The sequence below is a fragment of the Meriones unguiculatus genome, chromosome 6 (assembly GCF_030254825.1).
Source record: "Meriones unguiculatus strain TT.TT164.6M chromosome 6, Bangor_MerUng_6.1, whole genome shotgun sequence".
Classification (NCBI taxonomy): Eukaryota; Metazoa; Chordata; class Mammalia; order Rodentia; family Muridae; genus Meriones; species Meriones unguiculatus.
The window spans coordinates 107,108,811-107,126,720 of NC_083354.1; the positions used below are offsets into that span (position 1 = coordinate 107,108,811).

The following is a 17,910-nucleotide window of genomic DNA, read 5'->3' on the forward strand; positions in this document are numbered from 1 at the left end:
GCTCAAATCAGTCAGGCTTTTTCATATGGTAAAACATTAAGAATCAATTTAGCTAAATTCTGGATTCTTTTATGTCCAAATGGAACTTTCCTATAAGATCCATCATCAACTCCTCAGAGGGATGATACCTTGGGAGCCACAAGTGAGAGACTACCCAGAAGGTTCCGGTTCCTAGGATTGCCTGTAGCAATGCTTTGGGACCTCTGTAAGGGCAGACATAAGGGTACCATTGCCATCTGTTATAATACTCCACACACAGAAAATCCTGATACACTGTTCTAAAACAGTTTTTTTTCCTATGTATGTTTTATTTTTCTGGAGCTTAGTGAGAAAAGAAGAGGAAAGGTTAAGTGGTGAGAGAAAAGAAAAAAAAATAACTAAGGAAAGAATTAATGTATTTTGGTAGCGTTACATTCAATGTTGCTGTAGAAAGGGGAATGATTTTCTTCTTACAGTGTTATCATCTGCTTTCTAACATTATTGGGAAAAGAAAACAATCAAATAGGCATCAAAATCAAAATAACGAATAATAAATTTTATTGGAAGAAAAGAAGTAATACAGTAGGAATAAAAGCTATGTTTGCTATGTTCCCTAAAGACAGAGATTAAAAATGCATACATTCATAATAATATTTCACAACATAAAGGTGAACCTTTTTGCCAATACAGCTCTATATAATGAATCACGCCCACCCAAATTTGTGTTTAAAATATCTGAAGTGATAAGTTAAATTTTAAGACTACAAACATATTTGAAAGATGAACATAGATTTTAAAAACATACTCTTCATATGTGCACCGTCTTTAATTCAAAATCCAGCTTAGAAATTAAGAAACCACAAATGCTGTAATGAGTATTTAGGGACAAACTGAGCACAATGTGTGATTCCCTTCAGAATACATAGGTTGCCAGTACATTCAGAACAAAGGCAGATGTCTAAAAGAAGTCTAGAAATACTTTAAGTTTTCAGATTTTTTCCTTTATTAGCTGATTGTTTTAGAGTACATTGGGATACCTGGCGAACCTAGCTGAGTGTTACTTGGTTTAATGGAATTCTATGGCCCAGGGAAAAAAGGTTCTGAGCACTAGATCTGGGGAGAGTGGGTCCATATTATGTTTTGTTTGTTTGTCTGTTTGTTTGTTTGGAGCTTTATGTGTGAGTTAGATCTCAGAAGAGGTTCTTTTCCTTTAAGAAGTTTGAAAATAACCTCAGGTTATTTGATACTTTAAGAGGGTTTATGAAATCTATCAAAACATGCCTGTCATATTTTCACCTTTAGTAGGGTAATAAATTGTTATTGTTATTTCGATACTATGAAAACATAACACATCAAATGATAGAACAACAATCAAAGTGGATCACTCTGTTTTATATATAACTAGTTAATATTTTAGACGGCCTTCTAGTATATTGTATCCCTAGCTGAGTAAAACAACAACTCCTAATAATGAGACACAATAATAAATCATTTCCTAAAAACAAACAAATCCAAAACTAAATACCTTAGAGTGGACAATATGTTTTTTTAAAAAATTGAGTGAAGGACACACTAAGTTTTTCACCTCTTAGGAAGGCAGGTGTCCACAGTCATGATTGTTGTCTTGTGGTTTCAGGGCTGGGAGGTTTTGGGAGAGAAACTCCAGGACAGTTCAAGATACGTTTATACTAGACACAGATGGCTTTTAACCAAAGGTTTATGAACCACTACAGATATGTTTTCATAAACACCAGAGGGCGCCAGGGCTTGCAGCACGGTTAACAGAGGGGTAATCTTCCCTTTCAGGTCTTTGTGTCTTCCTCTCTCTCTCATACACACACTCACACACAGAAAAAAAAAAAGATCCCTTCTAAAGAAATATATTTACATGTAATAACATTGTATTGTTAAATAAAGAGAAAATAGATTCAACTGTCATACATGGGTGAAGATTAGAGAGAATTTTTGTTATTACTTCTGAATCAAGAATTGAGTTAATAAAAGGAATAGTTTTAAAACTTTCACACTAACAATTCATTTAGCACCATATATTTAGCACCAGAATACATAAATACTGGTATTTCACCATTAATAGTACAATTGTAATTTTAAAGAAACCTCAAAATTGCAACAATATGGTGATTGTATTTTCAGCACCATTAACCATTTTCTTGTTTAACTTTCTTAATTTTAATCAACACTTTACAATTCCAAGTTGATCCATAACACAATTTAGAAAAGCTTTTTCGTAGGTTTGATTGTCTTCACCCACACATATAACAATAGAACACCCTTATAAAAACAAAGACAATATTATCTATTACTAGAAATATAATTTCATCTCCCCTAAATACTTCAGTAGGTAAAGTTTTCCATCTATATTAAGATTCGCATCCTATGATACTGTGGACTCTAAGGGGGAAAGACAGGGTCTCAGCATTCCTTTTCCTTCAGGAAAACATTCAACTCATCCATTTACTTTTGCATTATTTTCCAAGAAATGTATGAAGCCAAAACACTTAAGGTAAACATATACACTGGCTTTACTAGTGTAGACTTTATGGGTATGTTTAATACAAAAAATATGGAAAATATATTGTTTGGATTTAACTATTCAGAGTACAGTGTATTTGTTGAAATTGCTCTCCCTCTTGGTCTGCTCTGTGCTAGAGCTACGTAAATATTAGAAATAAAGTTTTCAGGAACATTTCGAGTGTAGGTGACAACAGAGCCAGAAAAAATTTCTAGGAAAGTTTCGATGATGCCAAAAGCAAAAACAATAGTAATCCGTTTCTATGTAATTAAACCAAATGTATCTATCGTTACAAGAATGCTAAGACCAGACCTTTGCAGTTCACACACATTCCTAGAAAGTCATGCATCAGCTTTGGATGGAAAATCATGGACTTATTTTAGTTGTTTTTCCTGCATAACATGTTATGTTAGCAAAATGTTACTTTTCTACTAAGAATATAGTACTGGGGACATCAATGCTGTCAGTCATATTATTTTTAATGAAAACTTTCAAAATAAAAACTTTACTGCTGACTATATAAAAGCTGCCTGTATGAAACAGTTTCTTGCCAGGCCCGTTTAATCTCTGAGAATTACAGTGCAAACCAAAAACCTAGCACCCCTGTGGAAATGTAAGACACTACATCGATACAAGCAAACTATCATTTGCAATGGCCCAGGAAAGAGAATATTTCACATGGCCATTTTATATACCAATGTTAAAAAGTACACACAGAATAACAAATATACCCGTTGTGTTTTCAGCTTCGTTGTTAAGTTATAAATAAGCAACTTGTTCTAGCTGTAGTTTTGAAAGAGTGGTTTTGTACACCTGGAGACATCAGGTTCAATTCCATACCATGGATGGCTTGTTTGGAGATTTTGTATATTCAAGCATTTATGTTTTAGAGAACTCTTGGTGTTTAAAAGTCATGGGAAGGCTGGATGGATTTCATCTCTTACAATTTTAGACTTTTAAACTAATTCTGAAAAAAAAAAAAAAAAACAACATTGAACTAAACATTTATTACATTCCAGCCACTGTTTAATATGCTGTGATAAATGCAATTAATTACAGAGTTCATGCCAAGGAGAAGCTCTGTGAGTGATCACTTTAATATTCATAAATTTCTGTTAACATGGTAGATTAATCTTCATGGGCAAGTCTGTGAACTACATATCAAATATCACTGTTATTCCTTTGAATTGAGAAACTCAACTACTCATGCGAGGTAGAAAGAAACCCACAAATGGAAGCTGCAAGCTTCTCCTTATATAGGTTTTACTTCAGGGACATTAAGGATGAAGACACTCTTAGGTGAGGTCAAGCAGGAATCTCCAAAATGGAAAATTCCTTCCAATAGGCATGCACTTATAAACCCAGTATTTGAGAGTTATAGGCAAAGAGGATCAGGAGTCCTACATGACTACATCATGAGTTTAGGGTCAACCTGGGATTTGTGAGACTGTCTCAAGGGAAATAAAATGAAGGAAAGAAAAAAAATGGATGAACTCTATATTAGGTACTACTTCTGTTCTCTATTGTATTCCTGAAATATTTATTTAAATAAGGTCCATCGATGTTTCCAGAAAGGCGGACACTCAGCAACAAAGTTTTTAGTTCCAATATTCGGGGCTTAGAAGTAATAAAACCATTTGTTTGTCACAGTAGACCCAGCATCCAGATGGTGGACTCTCCCACTGAATGGATCTAATTAAGATGCTCTGTCTTCTCTCAAAAAACCCACCTAAGAAACTACAGCTGTGGATGGAATGCAAATGAGCAGCTTTCTTCTGCTGTTTGTCCACTGGAAGAGCCATGTTTCCTTGTTCTGTAAGTCTATACCCATGCTCATGCTTGCTTGTGTGTGTGTACACACACACACACACATACACACAGAAATATAATTTGTTGTGTGGCCCAAACATTGTATTGTCCTCTCTGAAAAAAGATTTTTTTAATTACCACATGTATTTCTTAATCTCATGAGAGCAGTGTTTGTAATTATTTACTTGATTCTCATAAACAAAGTTGATGAGGAACTGAAAATTACTGTTCTACAAAAGATATAAAAATAAAGTTTAGACTCGTCTGATACCTTTTTCTCAGAGGCGGGACCTGGGGCATCAACCCGCATGCAATCAGACATCCTCTTCTCTGGGTCCAAAGCGGCTGACCCTGAGTGCAGTGCTTAGCCTCGCATCCTGCGCGTAATATTTTAGCTTTTTATGGTAGCCAACCATGCTTGGGGAGACTGTCCTGCTTCAATGGCTGTAAAGGCCTGAATGGTCATGGCTGCATTACTCTGTTGTGAGACTCTAATCTTGCATTTTTACCACAGGCAAACAGTACAAAGTCCCAATTTATTTCTAATATCAGAGATCAGACCTCTACTCTTGCCTGATGCGTCTAAAACAAAAAGGGGGAACTGTAGAGAGCTGCGGAATGCTGCGCCTTAAAGATGGAGCTGGTTTCCGCCCTCCACCTTCCCGATGGTGAGTGCTCTCTGTCACGAACAATTCCACATTTGGCTAAGGCCGAAGATCTGGCTTGCTTCCATGTATGTGGACCTAACTGTATTGCCCACATGGCACGCTGGGGTTGGCTACCCAGAGGCTATTTAAGCTGTGGGCTGGCTTTCCCCAGGGTCAGATGATTGTTCAAGGTTCCTGAATAAACTGCATTGAAAAAAAAAATAAAAATAAAGTTTAATAACTATTTTTTTGAAAAACACCCATCAAGGGCTATCATAACAAAATTGAATGCGTGTGGTATTTATGGAGGATCTTGAATATGATATTCAAAAGCTCAAGAAAGTAGGTAGGTTAAACTCTTCCAACTAACGACAAGGAAAACAGTGAGATGGGTGTGTCCTCAAGCCCACACATCTTTCTGAAAATCTTCAACTTTTGTTAATGGGTCCCCAAATGTGATAGACTCTTTTAATGTGGGCTTCTATAGCCATCTGGCTGGTCTCCTTGTGCCAGCATGCTACTCCTGTGATAGGTCAGACCTCTTACTTCTCTGGGACTTCATTTCTATCCTAACGATCCTAGCTTAATCTGCTTCAGAAATTCCTGTACTCAGAGATTGATGATTATTACCCTGTTTGGTGGTTTGGATAATAATTGACCTGTTAGGTTCATATATTTGAATGTTGGGTCTTGGTTGGTGGACTGTTTTAGGAAGGATTAGGAGGTGTGATCTTGTTGGAGAAATAAACAAAAAAGATGTGACCTTGTTGGAGGAAGTGTGTCACTGTGGGTTGGCTTTGATGTTTTAAAAGCTCACGACAGGCTCAGTCTCACTACTGACTCCTGCCTACAGATGAGGCTTTCAGCTACTGCTCCAGGGCCTTGCCTCCTGTCCGAATGCCTCCATCTTCCCAACATGATGATCACAGACTAACCTTCTGAAACTGGAAGCAAGCCCCCGATATTTTAGTGCTGTTTTTATAAGCTGCCTTGGTCATGGTATCTCAGCAATAGAACAAGGGTACCTTCCATATCTCATTTGAATTTTGAAGCTGTAGTTCCCTGGCAAACAGACATTTGAAATCTGAGATAGCAGATATTAGCAGCCATTCTACCTTTACATGGTCATTATGTTTGTTCAAAATACATGAAAACTTTTGTTAGAAATAATTTTATAGCAAAATTACTAGGCTATGTTATTTTGGGGTTTCTCTGATGGTTTCTCAAAGGCAGAAATCACATGTAATTTTTTTGCATTATCAGAACATAACCAACAAAGTAAATTGTTAAGGTAAAAACTCAATAGGTTACTCTTTCAAAAATTAAAACTAAGCAAAAAATGTGTTATGAAAATGTACATAAATTCACCATATACTTTGTAGACCCAAATAAAGTAAAATATCTCCAGAATGAATTCTAAAATCATTTAACTAAATTTTTTGCAAGTGTAACTGAGTGGCAAACTATCCTTTCATGGGTATTGTAGAAATGATCTTAAAAGTGTCCTATAACCTCAAATATATTTTAAATCTTCCCATGTTGACTTCTATATCATATTATTACCTATGTGTCATATCATATATCATATGTGTGTGCATATGTATACACTTGTATACATATGAATACACATATATTAAAGTTTGAACATACATTTCATTCCTTAGGGACATAATAACATAATAACTCTGAAATGCAGGTTTTGGAATTGGATGCAAAAACTATGTCATCACTACACATACAAGATTTTAATTTAAATGTAAGGTCCAAAAAAAAATAGAAATTGATGTTTTGCTTGTATCTAAGACTTAACACCCTAGACAAGCATTAGACAGCTGGTCATTAAAATAAAAACAGGATTATAATAAAATATGTATAACATGTTCAAACCTCACTATGCATACACTTATTAGTCCAGAAACCAATGTATATCCCAGAGGGGAAGAAAGATAAGCTTATTTAAACCAGTACAGGTAGTTTGATGTTACGCCTGGAAAGCACAGATTGTCAGTACAGGCTCCCCCATAACTCGGAGGACATGATGAACACGGCACTCCGACTTTATATGGTGCTTCTCCAATCCAGTTACCCCTAGGATGGAAAAGGAAAAGATGACATGAGTGCTGCTCATTCACCCCAAACCAGACTCCTTTCACATGTGTGCTTACACACCATTGACACACGATGGTATTTTTAAGGAGCATACTTTTATAAGACACTAAAAGTCATATTCTTTTTTCCCATGTTTTTTTTTGCTTTAAAAAATGCTCTCTCCTCCCATCTATTTCATCTCTGCCCCTCTGTCTCTCTCTGTCTCTCTAACTCTCTCTGACAAAATTACCAGAATCTCAACAGACAGGTAAGTAAGAAGTCCTGTCTACAATGTCTGGTGATATTATGGACACCTGGCTCACTCCATCACCTTTGTCTTCTGCTCCAGCAGCACTCTTGGGCACAAAGTCAGGTCACAGTTCCATACCCGTAATGCTACTCAACTTGTCCTAATTCCCTCTCAGTGCTGTTTAAGAACATCTAGGATTTTAAATCACAGGAGGTGTGATTACTTGCAGAAGATCTGCATGAGCCTGGGGCCACTCACATGCTGTCATAGCTGGGGATGGGCCCCTGAGGTTCCAACCCTCTCTGAGAAGCTAACTGGGTGCTGAAGGAGGGAAATATTTTCTTCAGTGGTATAGCCATGGGTAACATGCACAATCCTGTAAGTAACACTAATTAAACTCCTTAGGTCATCATCAACAGGAAAGACGTTAAAGTAGAAAGGAAAAGTTTGGGAAGAAGGAGGAGGTGATCAGAACAGGAGGAGGTACAAGAAAGGGCATGGGGAAAATGTGATCAAAATATATTATATACACATATAAAATGCTGCACTGGAACAAATCATATATAATAATGCAAATTAACCAAGAAATAGCAAATAGTTTGTTGGGAGGTATAAACTGAATAATAATTTACTATACACAAAAATATTTGGTTTCAAATGCTCATAAGATTCATTTTTGAAGTTATGAAAAATTTAAGATTCTAATATTCTCATGGTAAGATAGTAATGGCTCATAGGAGCTAAAATGATTCTCAAATCTCTTCCCGCAAAGGAAGTCAAATCTACTCAGTTTTTCATTGATGCTACTTTATTTTTCATTGTTGTGAGCACATACAACTACTTGATTTGTCCTTCCTTTCACTGTGATGACCACATGATTATAATACTGAAGCAAATTCACTATTTAGAATGGCTGAACACATCTATGATGCTTCTGAAATTTTGTTCTTTAAATTATAATAAAGTGACAATAAATTTATTTTCAGTATTAGACTACATATATATATGTATATATATGTATGAAAATAAATGAAGAAAAAAGGTCAGGTATGAGCACAGAACCATGACAGATCCTAATGTGAACTCAACCTGAAGAAGACCCTAAGGAGACTGTGAAGCACATATACAGGATATAAAATTATTTAGCAAACCAGTCAGTTAGAAATTCAGACTGTTTTCAAGATTTGAAAGTGTACTCATCAAAAACTGACTAATTGAATGTTCATATTACAAACTGCAGTGGAGTTTTAGGACTTCCTGCTTCTCAATAGATTCTCCTGTCTGTCTGGAGGACAAGATTCCTAGGGTGTCATTGTGATAACACCACATGCTCATCGGGAAACACTCGAGTCTATCCTCCTATCATGTGACTCATGTGTTCTCATCTTCTCTCGACTGCTCCCATCCTGTGATAAATATATCATCTCCCACTATGTATGTATTCAAAACTATATGAGAACAATGTATGGAATCAGCCTGTGTTATATAATTACATATTTTCTACTTATTATTTTTAGACTATCAGGCACATATTTTGGGAACAAAAATGCAGAGCTAAAAGTTTATCATATGTGATATTATGATATATTACAAACTTTTACAAAATCATACTTATTATTGAATAAATGATGAAAATATTCAGCAATAAGTCAGTCAATTCATATATCATTCATACATTTTTGTTCCAATCCATTTATTTACATGTTCTCTCCTGTTCTCTCTTTATTTTTCTCCCTTTCTTCTTTTCCCACTGAAAGTATCAGCCTGCAGAAAACTTCATACTGATATTGGAAAAATAATATTTATCCCCAATTCAAAAATATAAAGATCTTAATCACATATGATCAAAAAATGTTTTTATTAAAAATATAATACATTAATGCCAATGAAATGACATATGTGGGGCCTATAAATCAGTCAATATTATTAAGAAATCCTATTAATTGGCCAAAAGAGAATAGCTAAGTGAATTTAAAAAAAAAATCTGTCTTTGGTCATTTTGTTACAAACCAGCCAATTTATGTCAGGGGTGGGTGGGTAAAATGCTTAATAGGCAGATAAAAGACGTGAAAGTCAAAACATCAAATGAATGGAGTGTTTATATGCCTTTTGAGACTTTTTTTAGACTTCTCATTACAATTCTTCTGAAGGAAAAGCACAAATTTTCTAACTTTTCAGAAGAATTGGCCCAGGCCTATATCAATGAGTCATGACCACATTGTCACTTATGACATACTGTTCCCCCTCCCTCCTTGTTTTGGAAAAGGTGGAGAAAATCTTTGAGACTGACTTTGGAAGACACCATGAGTATCATAAATCCTTTACACATTTGGTACTTATTCCAGATGTGAAGAGATCTCTGTAAATATTGGAACACGTTACCATCCTCAGAGTCACTGTTTTCGAGGGTTAGAAAATGGTTATTGATATTTATGAGCAATATTTGAACATATGACTAGATGTTACAATCTTTGATAAATTGGTAGTGTGTTTATGTAGGCTATAGGGTGACGATACTGACTATATTTTACTATAAAGGATGAGAGAATTAAGAGAAGATTCTTTCCTAATATGGTGCTTTCCTAGTGAAAATGGTAGGCGAACATCCTAATACTGATAATCCAGAATATTGTGTTGCTGATAACTCCTCCAGAGCATCCTTTCTAATGCCTTTGATACAGGTAGCAGTGCTTGAGGATGATCTTCATGCCTCCGATAACGGTGCAAATGCTTATGAAACACCGTGCTTATACATACCCAATGGTGCAGAGGTGGTAAGGAGAACATAGCTAGCTCAGGTGTCTAGACGTGTGTTCCTTACAATTGTAGCCTTACAATTGTTCCTTACAATTGAGTCCTTGTCCCAGTGAAAAGAAGCTTTTTACCCTGTCATTTTTTTTTCAGGACTGTGGCAGTGAGGGTGAGGGTGGAGACGAAGAGCAGGTGAGGATGAGGAAGTACTCCGGAGCACTTTGACTTCTCCATCAAGAATGCCCATTGCGCTGCCGACTTCTAAGGAGATCAGTCAAGGACCCAGGAAATGGAGCTCAAGTCGGTACTTACTTTGGTGCATAGTTGCAGACCAAGTACACTGCTCTTCGCCACACAGATCCCCAGACATTCATGTTTTGGCAAGTATTGATTGCGCATCCTATTCGATTAGAAGTGGCCCAAACCATCTGTAAAAATAAAACAACATCTTCCAATGTTGCTTTAAAATACCAGCTTCCACCCAAATCAGAAAATCGTTTTTAAAGATGAGAATCTAAAACTGAGCACAGCAGTTGAAATGACCTGTGTATAATGAGTGCACATGGGACCAAAGCACCGCATAGGACACCGAGGGTTGCAGTCCTGGGGGTAAGGAAAGGCATAATCCTTCACTTCATCATACCACGGCTTGACCAACTGGAGAATAGAGCGATATCTAGAAATCAAGAGAAAGAGCAACAAAGAACTCAGTACAACAGGGAGCTATTTAGCAGATTCAATTTACACTATAAATAAGTATTAAAGATTATTGATGATAACTCAAGCTCATGTCCATCCCTGACAATTACGATCACAATCTGCTAGAGATCTTGAGTTTTCTGGAAAGAACAAAGCATAAACATACTCATGACAGTACATGCTCTAAATACGTGACAGGGCACTCCAAAAACAGAAAAAAAAAAAAAAACAAACCCACAAATAATTCAGGAATCACCCAAGCCTTACTTAATTTAAACAGAAAATTTTCTTTATTGAAATTTTATAAATGATCCAATTGGGCACAAGGCAGTAGTTAAAATACTTTTACTATACTGTAGGAGCCCATTAAAATATAGAGTAAAATAATGTTGGTCATGATATTCTGCAGTAGAAAAAAAATATCTTGTCAGTGAGAACAGCTTTCTTGAAGTTATATATGCCTGTGTCCACACATATGTAAAAGCAGATTTTTCTTTCTTAACAGTTTGACTATTTACTAATTTATTTGTTTATATGCAAGTATACACAACAATGGAAATGTTGTACACAAACATACGTAGACGGTTTCTACAAAGTCATGGAGATTTTGAGGTGTGTGGTTTGGGGAGCAGGACACAGAATGCACAATATGGATTCTGTGAGGTCAATGAAAAACACAGCTCAAAGTAGCATGTTCCAAAGGTAAAAGGGAAAGCTGGTCTTAAGCCTTATAAATTAGTTGTATATTTTTTTTAAAAAATATCATTTATTCATAAAACAAACATTTTTTTAATCATAGAAATCAGTGAAAATTTTCTGATACAAATTAAAATTGATATCATTTTGTGTATGGTCTATAATAAGGTATAATCTAGTAAATTCTTCCTACCTTCCAGTTCTTACAGACAGATTTTGACCCAAAAATCTCAGCAAATAAGAAGGTCCATGGTCCCAAATACAAGTGGCTGCCCATGCCTCAGCAGATTTTGCAAGATTTTCATCCCAGACCTGTAAAAGTTAAATAATGAGAAAACAGGGAACAGAACAGGAGCCTACCACAGAGGGCCTCTAAAAGACTCTACCCAACAGGGTATTAAAGCAATTGCTGAGACTCATAGCCAAACTTTGGGCAGAGTGCAGGGAATCTTAGGAAAGAAGGGGGATATAGAAAGACCTGGAGAGGATAGGAGCTCCACAAGGAGAGCAACAGAACCAAAATATCTGGGCACAGGGGTCTTTTCTGAGACTGATACTCCAACCAAGGACCATTCGTGGAGATAAGCTAGAACCCCTGCACAGATGTAGCCCATGGCAGCCCAGTGTCCAAGTGGGTTCCATAGTAATGGGGACAGGGACTGTCTCTGATATGAACTGCTTGGCCTGCTCTTTGATCACCTTCCCCTGAGGGGGTAGCAGCCTTACCTGGCCACAGAGGAACACAATGCAGCCAGTCCTAATGAGACCTGATAAGCTAAGGTCAGATGGAGGAGAAGAAGGACCTCCCCAATCAGTGGACTCAGGGAGGGACATGGTTGGAGAAGAGGAAGAGAGGGTAGGATTGGGAGGGGAAGAAGGAGGGAGCTACAGATTGGACACAAAGTGAATAAACTGTAATTAATAAAAATAAAAAAGTTAAATAGTCTTTCAGTTTGGCTGAATTTGTTATAATAAACAGGAAGAAAAGAAAAACACAATGCTCTAGTTTTCAGGAATTCTTTTAATTCTGGGTCCTGGGATTTTAGATAAAACAAAGCAAATTCAGATCATTTCTCTTAAAGTTAATGCAATATGAACATCAGTTTGGGAGAGGGATAGTTTAAAAGAAAAAAAAATCAATTCTAATGATAATTTGGGGACATTACAAATAGATCTGTGAAATTTTAGTGCATTAAAATTAATATTTAGCAAAGTCTTTTTCACAAATAAGTAGAACCAGATTTATTAAAATTATTTTCCCAGAATCAACAATGCCAAGTATTATATTGTAACTTAGGTCAGAATTGCTATAGAATACTCAGTTTCATGAAATGCTCACATTCTATAGCATTAGCATCTTTATTGTCAATGAAAATGTACTGTTTTAGTTAGTGTGAGCTAAATATAGTTATAATAAAATCATTTCATTGTGCAACATAGCGTTTAATACAAATATAATACAATATGGTTTCCTCAAATTAAGAAAAACATGTTTTTCATGAGAAAGGATGTTAGTGAAGAGGTATGTATAATAAATTATTGTTAGTTGAAAATTGTAGAGCAAAGTTTTCATGACTCTTTGATTTCATAAACATTAATGTTAGTCACTGCATGGATTGGCATTCCCATCTCAATAACTGCATAAAGTGGTCAGCCAAGCATTATGAATAACAAATTACCTCTGCAGTGATAGTCAACTTTCTATTAAAATATGAAGACACAGATACAGAATACGAATACTTCTTGAACATTAGAGTCATCTTCCATAAATTGACAAAGGACTTTAACCTAACAAATTTAATGTAAAACTATTTTATCCTCTTATTTAAATGAACATATAAAAGATATTTTGTTTTGATGATAATGGACTTATCAAACATTTGTTCTTTCATCAAAAATTAGTGAAAGATGATTTCTGAAATTGACCGAAGTTCATTAACATGCAAAACTGCCTAATTAATTCAAAAAAAAGGATGGTATCTCCAACCAACTTACCTCTTTAAAGGTTGTTAAGTAATCACAGTTATCTGAGAAAAATACATGTACACATGTATTATATAGTTTGTATAGTATTATATATACTATATATAATATATAGTATATATGTATTATATAGTAATATATACTGTATCTTCAGTTTTAAAAATACTTTAATATTTTATTATAATCAAGTAAATATGATAGTACAGAAATGGTACAAATAGCACTGATCTGAAATGCAGTGATCTTGTATTTGTCCTTAATTCTGCTTCTGAGATCTTCAGCGACTGGGGCACGTTATTCATCATCTGTCTGCCAGTTAACTAAGCTATAAAACAAAAATGGAGGCAATGTTGTCTGTAGGTTTCCTTCAGTGTCAGCGTCTTGTGATTTGGATATACTTGAAAACTCCCCAAATCAATGCCAAAAAGAGCTACATAGTACTGACCAGTGATTTACCAGAACTAGGAAAAAAATACATTCTATACAAACTAATTCAAAATATTTAACATTGTGTGTATGTGTGTGTGTATGTGTGTGGGCATGTACATGTGTAGGCCAGAAGATGACACCAGTTGTCTTCTTTAGTCACTCTTTACCCATTCATTCATTCATTCATTCATTCATTATTCATTCATTCATTCATTCGTTTGTTATTTACACAAGATATTTCCTTAACTCTGGAGCTGGCCTGTTTATCAAGAGTGGATGGCTAGCAAGCCCCAGAAAGCCTTTTGAATCCACTTTCAGAGCTCTGAGATTACAAGCGTGTTGATGCCCCTGACATTTTTATGGAGGTTCTGGGAGATTTAACTGAGGTTAAAGTCCTCATGCTTGTATGCCATCATCTCCCTAGATTATTTCCAGCCTCTTACCTTGGGGGAGGAGAACAAGAGAGAGAAAGATAAAGAGAGAGAGAGAACATTGCATACCTTAAATATGTAAAAGAAAAATGTCAGGAATTTAACAATTTTAATAAAGTGTGTTGCTATCTTTACATTCATAAAACATATGCACATTAGATATTAGATATAACAAAATATAACCCAGCTGCAGAATGCTATGCCTTAAAGATGGAGCTGGTTTCCGCCCTCCACCTTCCTGATGGTGAGTGCTCTCTGTCAGGAACAACTCCACATTTGGCTAAGGCCGAGGATCTGGCTTGCTTCCATGTATGTGGACCTATCTGCATTGCCCCCGTGACACGCCTGGGTTGGCTACCCAGAGGCTATTTAAGCTGTGGGCTGGCTTTCCCCGGGGTCCGAGGATTGTTCAATGTTCCTGAATAAACTGCATTGAAAAAAAAATATATATATATATAACCCAAACAGTTCATGTATACTTGAAAAATAAAAGAATATTTTTTGTTAACTATTATAAGGAATTTTTATATATAGAAAATGCATTTGGCATTACTGAGGCCAAAATACTTAGATGTTTCAATGTAAACTTACAATAAGCAGTACTATGGAGAAGGAAGTTACAGGCCAACTCAGTATAACTGCTTTTGTTTTCTCTCAAAGCATGATCTATAGGAACTGATGAGAAAGATTTTTGCCTTTGCCATGTTCCTGAAGGAGGAGTCTGGAAAGTCATTTCCCTCACAAAGAGGTGATCTTCTCTCCTGTAGATCTGATTGACTGTCTCTCTGATGCCTTCTGGAAGGCAGGGCAGAGGAGCTGTGTTGTCTTTTTGTCCCCAAGCATACCCATCTTCTAAAATGGAAAGGTTACTTTGAGTAGGGAGTTATGAAGAGAGTATGCTATATTCTCATAATATTGACCTCCGCATTTGCTATATTTCTGTTGGTAACAATTCAAAAATATGAATATATAATTTATGCATTTAACATATTCTAATGAATTTATGAATGTGATGAGATATATTGATTCTTAAAATTTTAACTTCATTTTTAAAATCAATAAAAAATTAACAGAAGTTTGTAGCCAATAAGGATTGGCCTTGCATTATCTTTCTTCCAATACAGAAGTTCTGTGTTGGAAATAATGGTTCCAGGTTAACATCCTGAAGGAACTTAGTAACTTACACCAGTTCTGAGAAAGGAGTTGCAAATTGCACAATCATGTGGTTTAAGTTAGGACATTTTGGATTCTTGATAGGCAATAAACTGGGTATTTCTGGTATATAATTTAGAATGTAATACCAGAATTATATTCTGACCAGCTATATAACATAATATAATATAATAGACTCATTATTGTACATGATGGATACATCAACAGAAGAAACAAGTGAATGCACAGATGTGTACTTGTTCCCACTCAGTCACTATAAATATGCCAAAAAGCGTAATCTTTTATTAGAACAACATTTTTTTTTTCAAATATCTTGACCTTCTGATAAGACTCTGTCACAAATAACCTATTTACAAACACTTCAATCATTCTTAGGACTGCCATAAAAATTAAAAGTAATGGATGTAACTAAAAAAGATCATCATGAGTTGAGGTAACCCAGAACCAGAAAGACACACATAGTATATACTCCCTTATAATTGGATATTAGACAGATAATATAGGATAAACATAATAAAATCTATAGACCTAAAAAAGCTAAACAAGAATGGGGACTCTAGGGAGGATGCTTAAATCTCATTCAGAATGGCAAACACAATAGACACCAGAAGCATTGGAAGAGAAGGAACAGGACTGGAGTCTATCATAGCCTATCTAACCTCTGAAAGGCTCCACCAACCAGGGAATTGAAGCAGATGCTGAGACTCAACCAAACTTTGGGCAGAGGGCAGGGAATCTTATGAAAGAAGGGAAGGATAGAAGGAGGGGACAAGAGAGACACAAGGAGACCAACAAATCCAGAAATGCTGGGCCCAGAGGGTCCTACAGAGACTGATGGACCAACTGAGAACCATGAATGGAGAGGACCTAGACCTCTTGCTCATATGTACCCCATGGTAGTTCAATCTCTATGTGGGCTCCCCAGTAAGGGGAGCAGAGGTTGCCTCTGCCATGAACACTATTGCTTGCTCTTTGATCACCTACCCTTGGTGATGCTGCATTGCCATGCCACAGAAGAAGAGGAACCAGGCAGTCCTGATGAGACTTGATAAGCTAGTGTCAGATGGAAGGAGAGAAGATCTCCCCCTTTCAGTGGACTAGGAAAAGAGGAATGGGGGAAGGGGAAAGAGTGTGAGAGAGGGTGGGACTGGGAGGAGTTGAGGGAGGGGGCTACAATTGGGATATAGATGAATAAATTGTAAAAAATAAAAATAAAAAAATTAAGAGTATCATGAGTGAGTATACAAAGCAATTATAGAACCAACTGGAAATAGAAATCATGCTGTAAATTAGGTAATTTATAAGCTTAGAATAATATTCAATGGAGTAAAGTATGTATAGGCTTACAGATCTGCCATATTGTCCCAAGTAATTTCTTCTATTCTATTGTTTTGTTTTTTGTTTTTTTTTCAATGCAGTTTATTCAGGAACCTTGAACAATCATCGGACCCTGGGGAAAGCCAGCCCACAGCTTAAATAGCCTCTGGGTAGCCAAACCCAGCATGCCACGTGGGCAATGCAGATAGGTCCACATACATGGAAGCAAGCCAGATCCTCGGCCTTAGCCAAATGTGGAGTTGTTTGTGACAGAGAGCACTCACCATCGGGAAGGTGGAAGGCGAAAACCAGCTCCATCTTTAAGGCACGGCATTACGCAGCTCTCTACAGTTCCCCCTTTTTGTTTTAGATGCATCAGGCAAGAGTAGAGGTCTGATCTCTGATATTAGAAATAAATTGGGACTTTGTACTGATGTTCATTTAGGTGTCATCCACCCAAAGAGCATCAGATCCGTCCGATTCTACTCTATTGTTAAGAGCCATGGAGTTGGTCTTAAATTGTCTAATTAGCTTTGAATTAAAAGAGTTAGCATGGGTTTCCTGTTTATTAATGAACTTAGAGATAACTTGAGCTAAACAGAGTATATTCACTCTAAATCATGTGAAACTGAAAACACTTAGCTTAAGACACAAAACAGACCTAGAATTCAAACTGATGTCATCTGAATATCTGGCAGAGTTGTGACCTGAGAGTTAAGAGGAAAATGAAAAGAATGCAGGATCCGCATCAAGTTCAGAGATCTTTTTGAGCTTGACCCAGAGACACAAAATTGAGTCAAAAAAAAAAAAAAGTTGCTTCATGGCAGAAAGTTGGGAGAAATTTCCTGTCTTACATAAGTCAGCAAAAGAAAAATAGACAATATTAATACAATACAGACAAGAGCTGTCTTGTCAGTTGTCTGATTTTGAGATTTTCAATGTACTAATAAACAGCCCCTTTGTCTGGTGAGCTGAATTACAAGTGTGCAGCAGCAAAAGGGGATCCATGGAAGATGCCTTGATCTACAACATGAGCTCATGTAGAGGCTGACAGTTTGGCTATCGCAAGCATCTGCAAAATGCAGTGTTATTGTTGCCACTATGTTAAAATGAATATATTTCCTT

At 36.2% G+C, this 17,910-nt stretch overlaps 1 protein-coding gene across 3 annotated transcripts in view; it reads right to left on the reverse strand.

Moving 5' to 3' along the window:
- Positions 1–514: 514 nt before the first annotated feature.
- Positions 515–17,910, reverse strand: part of Pi15 (peptidase inhibitor 15) — a 28,735-nt gene continuing 11,339 nt past the window's right edge. The window contains exons 3-7 of one of the 3 annotated variants that reach the window (XR_009592460.1): positions 11,646–11,764; positions 10,601–10,733; positions 10,370–10,485; positions 4,593–7,056; positions 515–3,479 (exon numbers count right to left, since the gene is read on the reverse strand). Coding sequence is in view for 2 of the 3 variants with exons in the window: in XM_060385807.1 (XP_060241790.1) it covers positions 3,461–3,479; positions 6,937–7,056; positions 10,370–10,485; positions 10,601–10,733; positions 11,646–11,764 (507 nt within the window). In the remaining variant the exon portion in view is untranslated. The other 2 variants (XM_060385807.1, XM_060385808.1) reach the window with 2 other exon arrangements.